The sequence below is a fragment of the Pseudophryne corroboree genome, chromosome 4, assembly GCF_028390025.1.
Source record: "Pseudophryne corroboree isolate aPseCor3 chromosome 4, aPseCor3.hap2, whole genome shotgun sequence".
Classification (NCBI taxonomy): domain Eukaryota; kingdom Metazoa; phylum Chordata; class Amphibia; order Anura; family Myobatrachidae; genus Pseudophryne; species Pseudophryne corroboree.
The window spans coordinates 269639826-269654495 of NC_086447.1; the positions used below are offsets into that span (position 1 = coordinate 269639826).

Sequence of the window (14670 nt, forward strand, 5' to 3'; positions counted from 1 at the left end):
GTAAGCGTCCCTCCAAATCCATCAGTTTTTTACGCACTTCAGTCATCTGAGATTCTAAGACATCAGTACGCCTCCCCAGCGGAGTAACAGAATCTTCAACAGTGGAGATACGGGTCTCAACTTCCCCCACCCGCTCCCTCTCTGAAGGTCATGGTGAATAACAGAAAGGTCAGCCAGCACCTGCCCAATCTTATCAGCCAAATGAGCCTCACTGGCATTAACGGCATCCAATACTCTCTGTAAAGCAGTATCAGGTGGTTCAGAGGAGGCAGAACTATTTGCGGGAGATGGGGGTGAAGCCTGAGACCGCCCATCCTCCCTCCTCTGTTGCAGAGGAGCAGGATTTCGAACAAACTTTTCTATCGTACCGGCCGCGGCACTCTGCTGGCGGCCCCGCACCATTTTGGATAACACAATGCCGCAGTATCAGGTCCAGTACCAGGTATCAAATCAAATGCAGGTTGTAGAGATAGCTGAAATCAGAATGTCAGCGTGATCCTCAAATTATGTCCTTCAGGAAAAGGGGGTCACACACAGTTAATCTCCTCTGTATATAGACCAGGACCTGGACAGGGACCCCAACCCCTATTGCAGAGTGGGCAGCAGAAGGTATTCCCATGCACAGTAAGAGGTGGGGGGGAGAAGGAGGTGTAAAGATCAGGAGGATCTCTGAACACAGGGCACCACCAACCTATTTCCCCACAACTGCAAGATATGCTTAGGTCCCCTCGGCACAGATTGCAGGGTCATCCAGGATCAGGCCGTACAGTGCAGGCAGCGTGGAGGACTGGTAGTGGGCGGCTACTAAGCAGTTGGAGAGGGGGGAGCACTCACCCACTGGCAGACCAGCAGAGAACAGCGGCAGTGTAGAGAGCGCTTACCCGTGTGGCTGAATCTCGGCTGGCGGCAGCGGGCGGCGGTAAGCCGGAGAACCCGAACTTCCGGGATAGAAGGAGAGCGCGCGGCTGCAGCGGCTCTGGGGTCCTCACAGAAAATGGCTCAGTGCCGCACAAATCCCAGCCTCACAGCGGTCAAACGGGGTCAGGAGGGGCACAAGCAAGGAAACCACCTGTAATCCAGCAGAGAGCCCCAGGGGGGACAACAGGATACAAATAAAGGATTTAGTGGCTGGAGAGCTGCACAATGTGTGTACTACTCCTTGCCCATCCTGGCCACGCCCCGAAAAAGTATTTTTTAAAATATTTAAACATTATATTATGCACATCTGCAGAACGGATCTCCTCGTCAAACAGGGTGGGACGGCGCAGTTGCATGAAATCTGACCATGCCAGTTAAGTGGTTAAGACACTTCTGTCACCTATGTAGACACAGGTCTAGAGTCTGTCTATGAGACATTAGGTGCCAAAGTCCTTTGTAGCTCACACATGGCCCCCTGCGGTGTATCGCACACACAATATTGGAATGTTAGGGGACATGGAAAAAGGGGTAAGTAAAAGCATTACATTTTTATATTGTTTTTATTTCTTCTCCATCCCTGTCTTCCCTAACACCGATCTTCCCCCTCCTGTCCTCTATGCCACCCACCCCCTCTCCCCTCCCCTCCAGGCCACTCTGCCATCCATCTCCCCCTCCAGGTCACTCTGCCATCCATCTCCCCCTCTAGGCCACTCTGCCATCCAACTCCTCTCTGTTAGTTCTCTCTCTCCATCTCCTCTCTGTACTCTCTCTCCCTCTCCCCCTCCAGGCCACTCTGCCATCCATCTCCCCCTCCAGGCCACTCTGCCATCCATCTCCCCCTCCAGGCCACTCTGCCATCCATCTCCCCCTCCAGGCCACTCTGCAATCCATCTCCCCCTCCAGGCCACTCTGCAATCCATATCCCCCTCCAGGCCACTCTGCCATTCATCTCCTCCTCCAGGCCACTCTGCCATTCATCTCCTCCTCCAGGCCACTCTGCAATCCATCTCCTCCTCCAGGCCACTCTGCAATCCATCTCCCCCATCCATCTCCCCCTCCAGGCCACTCTGCAATCCATCTCCCACTCCAGGCCACTCTGCAATCCATCTCCTCCTCCAGGCCACTCTGCAATCCATCTCCTCCTCCAGGCCACTCTGCAATCCATCTCCTCCTCCAGGCCACTCTGCAATCCATCTCCTCCTCCAGGCCACTCTGCCATTCATCTCCTCTCTGTAAAAATAAGGAATAGTACTGTGCTATTAATGAATGTTAGTTAGCAGCTCCTATTAAGTAGATGATAATAATAAATATTTGTAGGGAGTGCTTAAATAAATAAATAAATAAATAAATATAGATGTAGTAAGTGTAATACCAGCGGCGGGTCCCGTTTGAAGCAATTACCTTTGCGGCTACAGACGCTGGCAATTAACGGGACCCGCCGCTGTCTCACCCACACGGACTGCTATCTAATACAAAGCACTCCAAAAGGAGCTTAAACATTTTAAAAGTAAACCGATTTTTCTTTTACAGGTATTGCATTGTGTAAATTTTTATTATAGGTATTACACTTACTACATATATATTTATTTATATAAGCGCTCCCTACAAATATTTATTATTATTCATCTCCTCTCTGTTAGTTCTCTCTCTCCATCTCCCCCACTAGGCCACTCTGCCATCTATCTCCTCTCTGTTAGTTCTCTCTCCATCTCCCCCTCCAGGCCACTCTGCCATCCATCTCCCCCTCCAGGCCACTCTGCCATCCATCTCCCCCTCCAGGCCACTCTGCCATCCATCTCCCCCTCCAGGCCACTCTGCCATCCATCTCCCCCTCCAGGCCACTCTGCAATCCATCTCCCTCTCCAGGCCACTCTGCAATCCATATCCCCCTCCAGGCCACTCTGCAATCCATCTCCTCCTCCAGGCCACTCTGCAATCCATCTCCTCCTCCAGGCCACTCTGCAATCCATCTCCCCCATCCATCTCCCCCTCCAGGCCACTCTGCAATCCATCTCCCGCTCCAGGCCACTCTGCAATCCATCTCCTCCTCCAGGCCACTCTGCAATCCATCTCCTCCTCCAGGCCACTCTGCAATCCATCTCCTCCTCCAGGCCACTCTGCAATCCATCTCCTCCTCCAGGCCACTCTGCAATCCATCTCCTCCTCCAGGCCACTCTGCAATCCATCTCCTCCTCCAGGCCACTCTGCCATTCATCTCCTCTCTGTAAAAATAAGGAATAGTACTGTGCTATTAATGAATGTTAGTTAGCAGCTCCTATTAAGTAGATGATAATAATAAATATTTGTAGGGAGTGCTTAAATAAATAAATAAATAAATATAGATGTAGTAAGTGTAATACCAGCGGCGGGTCCCGTTTGAAGCAATTACCTTTGCGGCTACAGACGCTGGCAATTAACGGGACCCGCCGCTGTCTCACCCACACGGACTGCTATCTAATACAAAGCACTCCAAAAGGAGCTTAAACATTTTAAAAGTAAACCGATTTTTCTTTTACAGGTATTGCATTATGTAAATTTTTATTATAGGTATTACACTTACTACATATATATTTATTTATATAAGCGCTCCCTACAAATATTTATTATTATTCATCTCCTCTCTGTTAGTTCTCTCTCTCCATCTCCCCCACTAGGCCACTCTGCCATCCATCTCCACCCCCATGTCCTTTCTGACATCCATACCCCCTATCCTCTCTGTTATCCTTCCCTGTATTGTCCTTCTCTGCCCTCATATACCTGCCCCCCCCCCTCCTCTCTGCCATCTATCTTCCCCCCGTCCTCTCTGACATTATTCTCGCCCCTCTGTCCTCCATGCAATCCTTCTTCCCTCTGTGTATCTGATAATCTAACCCCCTGATATCATTAACTTACTATACTGTCACTGTCTTGCTACAGTTTAAGTATGTCTGAGGGAGCAATTCAGGACACAAAGCGATTTTCTGAAAGGTCGGGTAAAAGTCTAATTTGGGCTTTTCTCTTAGCATATGTTTTCATTTTTTTTTTGTTCTTCTTATAGGATTAAAGGGCTCACTACAGAGGATGCAGCTGGAATATGTGGATGTGGTATTTGCAAACCGGCCAGATAGTAATACCCCCATGGAAGGTTAGTATGGGATGATTGGTTTTGGCTGCTTCCCTTCACCTGTAGCTAGGAAATTAAATTCTACAAACACGTGGCAGGAGATTGCCATAAGCATACAGCATGGGCTTGTATCTCAAAGCCTCTCTTATTTCCAGATTTATCAAACCTAATAACACCAGACTAATACCGATTCCAGGATAAGCCATACCTATGTCAGGAAATCATTATCTCCATTTATTTCTTCTACTAATTAAAACTGAATATTAACGTACATGTGACCACTCTTCTTCTGTAATTAAAAGTATATTATTGTTAATATTAGTTGCAATGCAATACATAGAAAATTAAAGTCTAAAGTTCTGTCCTGGAATGACCCATTGTAACATGTCTTATGTTGCAGAATAGATGTTAATCAAAAACAGTTGGAGATTTAATAACACAAATTACATTTTATGTTATTTCAGGTTGTATTACAGGTGACACTCAGAAAATTAGAATATCATGCAAAAGTTCATTTGTTTCAGTAATTCAACTTAAAATGTGAAACTAATATATTCTATAGACTCATTACATGCAAAGTGAGATATTTAAAACCTTTATTAGTTATAATTTGATGATTGTGGTTTACAGTTTAAAAAAAACCCAGATCCCAAATCTCTGAAAATTAGAATATTACATAAAATCAATAAAAAAAAAGGATTTTAAATACAGAAATGTCGGCCCTCTGAAAAGTATAATCATGCATATGTACTCAGTACTTGGTTTGGGCCCCTTTTGCATGAATTACTGCCTCAATGCGGCATGGCATGGATTCTATCACCCTGTGGCACTGCTGAGGTGTTATGGAAGACCAGGATGCTTCAATAGCGGCCTTCAGCTCTTCTGCATTGTTCGGTCTCATGTCTCTCATCTTTCTCTTGGCAATGCCCCATAGATTCTCTATGGAGTTAAGGTCAGGTGAGTTTGCTGGCCAATCCAGTACAGTAATCCCATGATCATTGAACCAGGTTTTGGTACTTTTGGCAGTGTGGGCAGGTGCCAAGTCCTGCTGGAAAATGAAGTCAGCATCTCCATAAAGCTTGTCTGCTGAAGGAAGTATGAAGTGCTCTAAAATGTCCTGGTAGACGGCTGAGTTGACTCTGGATTTCATAAAGCACAGTGGACCAACACCAGCAGATGACATGGCTCCCCAAATCAACACAGACTGTGGAAACTTCACATTGGACTTCAAGCATTTTGGATTGTGTGCCTCTCCATTCTTTCTCCATACTCTGGGACCTTGGTTTCCAAATGAGATGCAAAATTTGCTCTCAACAGAGAAGAGGACTTTGGATCACTGAGCAACAGACCAGTTCTTTTTGTCTTTAGCCCAAGTAAGACGCTTCTGACGTTGTTTGTTGTTCAGGAGCGGCTTGACAAGAGATGGAGATGCTGACTTAATTTTCCAGCAGGACTTGGCACCTGCCCACACTGCCAAAAGTACCAAAACCTGGTTCAATGACCATGGGATTACTGTGCTGGATTGGCCAGCAAACTCACGTGACCTGAACCCCATGGAGAATCTATGGGGCATTACCAAGAGAAAGATGAGAGACATGAGACCGAACAATGCAGAAGAGCTGAAGGCCACTATTGAAACATCCTGGTCTTCCATAACACCTCAGCAGTGCCACAGGCTGATAGAATCCATGCCACGCCCCATAGAGGCAGTAATTCATGCATAAGGGGCCCAAACCAAGTACTGAGTACAAAAAGTAGAGTAGTACACAAGCGCTACTAATCCTAAAAATTCCTTAAAGAAAAATAAATAAATTAAAAGATAGTTTTCCTTTAATTTCTGAGGGATGATCCTCTATGTTAGATGTTCAGTATTCTCCCTAGGGTTCGCACCTCCAGACTGACCTCCTCTCAAGTGATGGTACACACATAAGGGTATCTTTTCACACTATTTCTGATTTTTTCTTTCTTCCTCTATGGTCCCTATGTTTCTCCTTAGAGACGCTCACCTCATACACGAGCCCTATATGCTCTGAAAGGTTTCTTTTATTCAGATCTTCATACAACACACCATATCCACCGTAATCTGAAGGCACCCTCCCCTTATCAGGACGGTCACCTTAGGGCGTAGCCCTATGTTCCTTAAAAGGTTTCTTTCCCTGCCTCCTTCACTGGGTAGATGTTACAGGTGATCTCGTCCCCAATCCAAGATGTTCAGTTTTCATGAACACAGGTAAGTATCACACGTCCAAAATGCAGGTAAAAGGCTTAATTTCCAGAAAAATTCACATACAGTAAAAAAATAATAAAACTAAAAACACACCCCACAGAAAAGGCCGTCTAGGTTTGTCCCTCTGTATTCCCCTCGGAAACCGATGGGGACAATTCTTCTCCCCAAAAAAAGTTTTTTGGCCCTTAAAGCCTCGGTCCTAAATTGGGATAATCAAAAATGGAAGACAAACCTTCTGACCAGGGGTTAAAATCATTGATTTTCTGTGGGGTGTGTTTTTAGTTTTATTATTTTTTTACTGTATGTGAATTTTTCTGGAAATTAAACCTTTTACCTGCATTTTGGACGTGTGATACTTACCTGTGTTCATGAAAACTGAACATCTTGGATTGGGGACGAGATCACCTGTAACATCTACCCAGTGAAGGAGGCAGCGAAAGAAACCTTTTAAGGAACATAGGGCTACGTTCTAAGGTGAGCGTCCTAATAAGGGGAGGGTGCCTTCAGATTACGGTGGATATGGTTTGTTGTATGAAGATCTGAATAAAAGAAACCTTTCAGAGCATATAGGGCTCGTGTATGAGGTGAGCGTCTCTAAGGAGAAACATAGGGACCATAGAGGAAGAAAGAAAAATCAGAAATAGTGTGAAAAGATACCCTTATGTGTGTACCATCACTTGAGAGGAGGTCAGTCTGGAGGTGCGAACCCTAGGGAGAATGCTGAACATCTAACATAGAGGATCATCCCTCAGAAATTAACGGAAAACTATCTTTTAATTTATTTATTTTTCTTTAAGGAATTTTTAGGATTAGTAGCGCTTGTGTACTACTCTACTTTTTGTGTCATATATGTATTTTGGGAGTGGTGTTCCCAAAGGGTTTTAGTGCAAAGCTGCTGTTAGGCGCAAGTCATAGCTCTCTTATTGTTTGAAGTACTGAGTACATATGCATGATTACACTTTTCAGAGGGCCGACATTTCTGTATTTAAAATCCTTTTTTTAATGATTTTATGTAATATTCTAATATTCTGAGATTTTGGATTTGGGGTTTTCTTAAACTGTAAGCCACAATCATCAAGATTATAACAAATAAAGGCTTGAAATATTTCACTTTGCATGTAATGAGTCTATATAATATATTAGTATCACCTTTTAAGTTGAATTACTGAAATAAATGAACTTTTGCACAATATTCTAATTTTCTGAGTTTCACCTGTATATAACACAGATAGGAAAAGGTTTAAGGAAAAAGTGATCATTAAAAAATGGAGAAGATGACAAGGTTCTTTTGTGATATTAGCTTAAAGCCCCTTATACAGTACATTTTCTTTGTGTCCCTGATGAAACTATACCTGCCTGTCAGTATGGGGACCACTGCAACAAAGGGGGTCATTCCGAGTTGATCGTAACTGTGCTAAATTTAGCACAGCTACGATCAGGCACTCAGACATGCGGGGGGATGCCCAGCACAGGGCTAGTCCGCCCCACATGTCAGTGCCGGCCCCCTTCCCCCCTCGCAGAAGTGCAAAAGCATCACACAGCGGCCAGCGCAGCTCCTGTGGCTGGCCGGGAGAACCTCTTTCCTGTCCGGGTCGCAGTGGCTGCATGCGCAGTTCTGACCCGATTGCACCGCTGCGAACAAATGCAGCGTGCGATCGGGTCAGAATGACCCCCAAAGTTGGAGTGATTGATTTCCTCATCTTAGTGGGTTGTTCAGAATTGCTACCCGGCTGCAGATGTGTATACATTGGATTCTCATAAATAAATGTGGTTCTTAGTCTGTGTTAGTGTTAGCCATGTCTTTGTGACTGTAATGCCTCTATACATCTGCTTGTAAAAGTAGCCACTTCATGGTACATTTGCACCAGCCCTACCTGAAATCTCTGCAGGAACTCTCCTCTGAACAGCCTGCAGTTCTATCTACAGACCCACATCACAACGGGTGTGGGATGGGGGGTCGACAGTAACTAGGTCGACAATGTCTAGGTCGACCACTATTGGTCGACAGTAATTAGGTCGACAGTGTTTCTAGGTTGACAGGGTTTCTAGGTCGACATGGTCTATGTCGACAAGTCAAAAGGTCGACGTGAGGTTTTTTTTTGGTGTCGTTTTCTCCGTACAGTGACCGGGAACCCCATTTAGTGCACCGTGTCCCCTCGCATGGCTCGCTTCAATCGCCATGCTTCAGGCAAGGTGCCTCGCTCTGCTACCAATGCACTCGGCACAGGTTACTATTCCCAATCGTGGTCCGCATGGATCGTCAAGTATGAAAAAGTAAAAAAAAAGAAAAATGTCGACCTTTTGACCTGTCAACCTAGAACATGTCAACATAGAAACCCTGTCGACCTAGTAACTGTTGACCAGTAGTGGTCGACCTAGACACTGTCGACCTAGTTACTGTCGACCTAGAGACCGGATACCAACACAACACCCATGGAACACCTTCACTACATGTGAACACCTTGTGCCTGCCCAGTTATGCCATTCAGCTGCAAGTTAGATGCAACTGAGATGTGAATAATTCACTGGTAGATGTGTGCGTACTGCTACAACACATGTGCAGTTAGACTTTGAATCAGCCCCATACTGTGTAAGAGTCTGAGGAATAGGCGTATTACCCAGACACTGATTGTGTTGGTATTTCTTTTCTTGCTTGTTCTCTTTACTGAGGTGAAGCAGGAAGCACTAGCGACGAGATGTATTACCCTCTTGTTTGCTGGAGTTGGGGAGTGAAAACTCTCCTCTCCGACGATCCCTGTAAGACCCCCACACTAGGCTGATGCGTTGTACCTCACCACCCTGTTGGTTCACTGGCCATGAGCGAGATCTCCCATGCAGCCCGGAGACAGCAGCTGCCATAGCCAGGGACAGAGCTGCCCCTGCTGTGGTGAATGGACAATGGCCCTCATTCCGAGTTGATCGGTCGCAAGGCGAATTTAGCAGAGTTGCTCACGCTAAGCCGCCGCCTACTGGGAGTGAATCTTAGCTTCTTAAAATTGCGACCGATGTATTCGCAATATTGCGATTACTAACTACTTAGCAGTTTCTGAGTAGCTCCAGACTTACTCTGCCTGTGCGATCATTTCAGTGCTTGTCGTTCCTGGTTGACGTCACAAACACACCCAGCGTTCGCCCAGGCACTCCCACCGTTTCCCCGGCCACTCCTGCGTTTTTTCCGGAAACGGTAGCGTTTTCAGCCACACGCCCCTGAAACGCCGTGTTTCCGCCCAGTAACACCCATTTCCTGTCAATCACATTACGATCGCCGGAGCGAAGAAAAAGCCGTGAGTAAAAATACTTTCATCATAGTAAAGTTACTTGGCGCAGTCGCAGTGCGAACATTGCGCATGCGTACTAAGTGGATTTTCACTGCGATGCGATGAAAAAGAACGAGCGAACAACTCGGAATGAGGGCCAATGTTTCAAGACGTGGGTGCTTAGCACCCCTGTCATCAGGGGCATTTCTAGAGAGGAGGAGGCCCGTGTGCAGGATCCATCTGGGCCCCCTCCTCTCTAGCCAGCTGCACCCATTATAAATACACCAGTGCCTGTCACTGAGCACACACCGCCACAGTCATACATGGGGGAGAAGCGGTATCAGTGCACACAACATGAGCGGATACCATTATTCCACATACCGAGTAACCATACAGCTACCCCTGGGTGAAGTCAGTGACGTCACAAGGGGGGGTGCCGCCCGGCGAGGGGTGACACCAAACGGTGCTGTACATTAAATTATATGCAGCACTCGGCCCCTGTCACTGTATAGGAGCTGGCACTGCAGCCACAGCACTCCCTGGGGGCAGCCCGCATCTTCCGAACACCCCGGAGTGATGCAAAGATTCCTTTCTATCTTTAGCCCTGACAGGATTTAGGAACTGTAACACATACTATACAGCTATATTCGTGAATGCTTATCAAGAGTCCTAAAAATCAAAGATTACTTTTTTGCCTTACTTTTTCTGTAAATGGTCCTGATTGTGTGTCGCACACAGGTCCGAATGCGGCCGTTATTATGAATGAGGATGTATTGCATATGGAATGCTATTGTGTATGTTCTATGCAGTCACACTACCTCCTCTTTTTTCTGCATGCTGGAGCAGTCATCATCGGTACCATTAGTACTTACATATACCCCAAGCCAGGTGCAGGAGGTCAGTCTGAATAAGACTGTTCTCTTACGTGCATTGTTGTGACTAAGTTGCCACCTAGAAATGCCTATTCAGTGTCTGTAGAAAAACAGATGTGATCTGTGCAACTCTGAATTCTGAGTATATTCACAAAGATGCATTTGCAGGACGCATGTGCAGTAAGCGAGAAAAGTCACTAGATGCAGCTGTGTACATTAATCAGGCGCAGTGTACTAAATTTAATAAAAGGGATTTTGGGGGTTATTCAGGTTGCATAGCTACAGGCAGAGGTGTTTGCGGGGCGGGGGGCAGCTGCAAGGGGTCTTCCACAGTTGCTGTGACCGCAATTAAATTGCAGTTGCAGCCACTGGGCAGTCCATTTAGCATGCTGGCGGCCTTGCCCTGCGATGGGCGGCCCCCAGCATACGAAAAAATGGATTGCAAATGTTGCTTTTTAGAAGAATTTGCAATCCGTACTGAATAACCCCTTGTCACTGCTTTTTGCTGCTTACACATATGCATATAGGCCCTCATTCCGAGTTGATCGCTTGCTGCCGTTTTTCGCAGTGCAGTGATCAAGTGAAAAAGCGGCAATTCTGCGCATGTGCATGGCACGCAGCGCGCATGCGCTAAGTACTTTCACACAAAACTTTGTAGTTTTACCCAAGCTCGAGCGACGTTTTTCAGTCGCTCGAGTGTTCGTAGTATGATTGACAGGAAGTGGGTGTTTCTGGGCGGCAACTCTGCGTTTTCAGGGAGTGTGCTAAAAAACGCAGGCGTGCCAGGCAAAAACGCAAAACTGGCTGGAGAAACGGGGGAGTGACTGGCCGAACGCAGGGCGTGTTTGTGACGTCAAACCAGGAACTTAACAGACTGCATTCATCGCAAGATAGGAGTAGGTCTGGAGCTACTCAGAAACTGCATGAAATTTTTCCTGTGCGGTTCTGCTAATCTTTCGTTTGCACTTCTGCTAAGCTAAGACATACCTCCCAACTGTCCCGATTTTCGCGGGACAGTCCCGTTTTTTGGGGACTGTCTCGCTGTCCCACCCGCGGGCCGCAGTATCCCGCGGTGGGGGGGGCAGTTGGGAGGCTCTGTCTCTCGCTGCCCTGCTTAGCAGAGCAGCGGTGAATAGACGCTGTGCGCATGCGCACAGCGTCTATTCACTGGAGTCAGAGGGAGAGGGGACATGCCAGCGGCTCACAGAGCGCTGAGCACGCCCCCTCAGTGACGAAAATGGGGGCGGGACTCGTGATCGCAGGTCCTCCCACGAAGCCACACCCCCTTTTATTAGGCCACGCGTGTGTCCCTCTTTAGAGAAGGGAAAAGTTGGGAGGTATGAGCTAAGATACACTCCCAGAGGGTGGCGGCTTAGTGTTTGCACTGCTGCTAAAAGCAGCTAGCGAGCGATTAACTCGGAATGTGGGCCATAGCCAGTACAATTTTTCTGGAAAAAGAGGTTCAAAACTACGGGTCTAGAGTTGGAGCTATTAAAAAAGTGATTGATAGATAGATAGATAGATAGATAGATAGATAGATAGAGATAGATAGATAGTTTTTAGAAAAGAAGTCACTCAAAATGGACTTTAAAATAAAACATATCTTATGGAACATACATTTTGGCCCAGGACAGGTTGAGGAACCCAGTTCCTGATTATGTCATATTTAATTATAAGTTCAGGAAACGAGTTCCTGCTGAAAAATAACCCTTCATATGCATAGCACAGGAAGGTATTGGGGCTGATGCAGCGTTGCGTGCAAGTCTGATTTACGGGCGGATCTTGCATTTTTGTAAGCCTGTGTTTTGCTGCCACTCCCCGTTTCCTCTCCCAAATGGCCCCTTCCTGCCAATCACGCTATAATAAAATCTCAGTGCGAGCGGGATCACAAAGACACCTTTGCACAAATGTTCTAAGCCTTGAAAATTGAAAAAGTGGAGAGTGATAAAGGAAGTCATTCAGACCTGATCGCACGCTAGGATTTTTTGCTGCTCTGCGATCAGGTCAGAACTGCGCATGCATATGCACCGCAATGCTCAGGCGCGTTGCACGGGAACAAAGCGGATCGTTGCTGTGCAATGGGTTTTACGAAGAATCCATTCGCACAGCAGATCGCAAGGAGATTGACAGGAAGAAGGCGTTTGTGGGTGGCAACTGACCGTTTTCAGGGAGTGGTTGGGTAAAACGCAGGCGTATCCATGCGTTTGCAGGGCGGGTGTTTGACCTCCATTTCCGGTCCTGGACAGGCTGAAGTGATCGCAGCCACTAAGCAAGTCCTGGGCTACTCAGAAACTACAAAAGATCTTTTTGTACTGCTCGGCTGCACATGCGATTGCACACTTGCACAGCTAAAATACACTCCCCTGTAGGCGGCGACTATCTGATCGCAGTGCTGCAAAAAACTGCTAGCTAGCGATCAGGTCTAAATTAGGCTCAAAGTACCAGCCAATCAGCTCTTGTTACAGGCTGTGTTTGAAAAATGACAGGAGTTGGTTGGTTGGTACTTTATCTCTTTCCACTTTATCACTTTTCAAGGCTTAGTACATCTGGCCTCTTCACACATGCACAGTGTAATCGCTGCGCATGCACAGTCTGCACATAGTAACATAGTATCTGAGGTTGAAAAAAGACAATTGTCCATCGAGTTCAACCTATTAGTGGTCTCCTATGCATGATGATTTGTCTAAAATTTTGACTGATGCTGATGTCAGCCGTTGCATTTTATCCCTTTTTATAGTAACTATAGTGCGTGACTATGCACCATAACCCTGGATATCCTTATCCATTGGGAATTTATCTAACCCATTCTTAAAGGTGTTGACAGAGTCCGCCATTACAACTCCCTCAGGTAGGGAATTCCAAACACGTATTGTCCTTACCATGAAAAAGCCTTTACGACGTATTGTGTGGAATCTCCTCTCCTTTAACCTGAGCGGGTGTCCACGAGTCCTATGTGTTGATCTGGCCAAAAACAGGTCCCCCACAAGCTCTGTATATTGTCCCCTTATATATTTGTAGATGTTGATCATATCCCCTCTTAGTCTTCTCTTTTCCAATGTAAACATGCCTAGTCTTTCAAGCCTTTCCTTGTATTCCATAGTCTCCATGCCCTTAATTAGTTTGGTTGCCCTCCTCTGAACCTTTTCTAGCTCCAGGATATCCTTTTTGTAGTACGGTGCCCAGAATTGTACACAGTATTCAAGGTGTGGTCTCACTAGTGATTTATATAACGGGAGTATAACACCCTCGTCCCTTGCATCAATTCCCCGTTTTATGCATGCTAATATCTTATTAGCCTTCTTTGCTGCCATCCTACTTTGGGAACTGCTGCTTAGTTTTTTATCTATGAGAACACCTAAGTCTTTTTCCAGTACAGTATCCCCTAATTTTACCCCATTCAGTATGTAGGTGTAATTTTTATAATCGCTCACATGTGTGAACATCGGTTTTTGCATACAAACATAAATTAGACCCTATATGTGATTCTGAGCATGCATTCATAAAAGGGTATCATTGTGTGGCAACCATCGTAGGCTAAGTTTAGTGAGGGCATGTATATGGAATGACAGGCTATGCGGAGTTATGCATATGCAGAAATCCATCTGATTAGGGCTAGTGTAAGTGCATGCTGGCTACAGAACCAAGTATACGGGGAGCGGTGGTGTGGTCACATGCATACAACTCAACATAAGGTGAAACATCCACATTTAGTTGAGTGCACACAATGTGAGTTTAATTGAGGTTGACTTTCGTACAACTCTGCATCAACTCCGAGTCAGTAAAAAAAGTACTGTATATGATTACTGCATGCCAAGAGATTTGTTTTCTTGTACTTCAGATTTTTTGGCTAACAGCATCTATTGGACCATCTGCTATGTCATAGCTGGCATCTACTAGACATTTTATATCTTCTTGAAAAAAAGCCCACTAGTGATACTATGCCTGTATTTCCTGCGAGCCGAAATGTAGTGATTTCTGCAGTGTCTAACTGTTGGTGTGGAAACAGTAAACACATAATGAAATAAAAACAAAAGATAATAATAATAATAATAAAAATAATAATATGTAGCAAACACACTAAAGGGACGGGTATTCGTTCCGACATCGGGACGAATGCCCGTCACTGGGGATTGCCAGTACACACTGGCACGATGTTAATGAAGAACGGAACAAATGTGTTTCGTCCTTCATTAGCATAAACAAGGGCACTAGCGGCAGGGCAGCCATCAGGGGGGGGGGGACTGCGTGGACTGGTGTCCCAGGCCCTTACAAAGAGGAGGGACCACCACTGGC

At 46.0% G+C, this 14670-nt stretch overlaps 1 protein-coding gene across 2 annotated transcripts in view; it reads left to right on the plus strand.

The window, feature by feature from the left end:
* The window catches only part of KCNAB1 (potassium voltage-gated channel subfamily A regulatory beta subunit 1), a 698577-nt gene that overhangs the window by 540037 nt on the left and 143870 nt on the right, over window positions 1-14670 (plus strand). For both annotated transcript variants that reach the window (XM_063916117.1, XM_063916118.1), the window contains exon 8: window positions 3956-4042. In XM_063916117.1, coding sequence (XP_063772187.1) covers window positions 3956-4042 — 87 coding nt within the window. The remainder of the gene's footprint in view (window positions 1-3955; window positions 4043-14670) is intronic.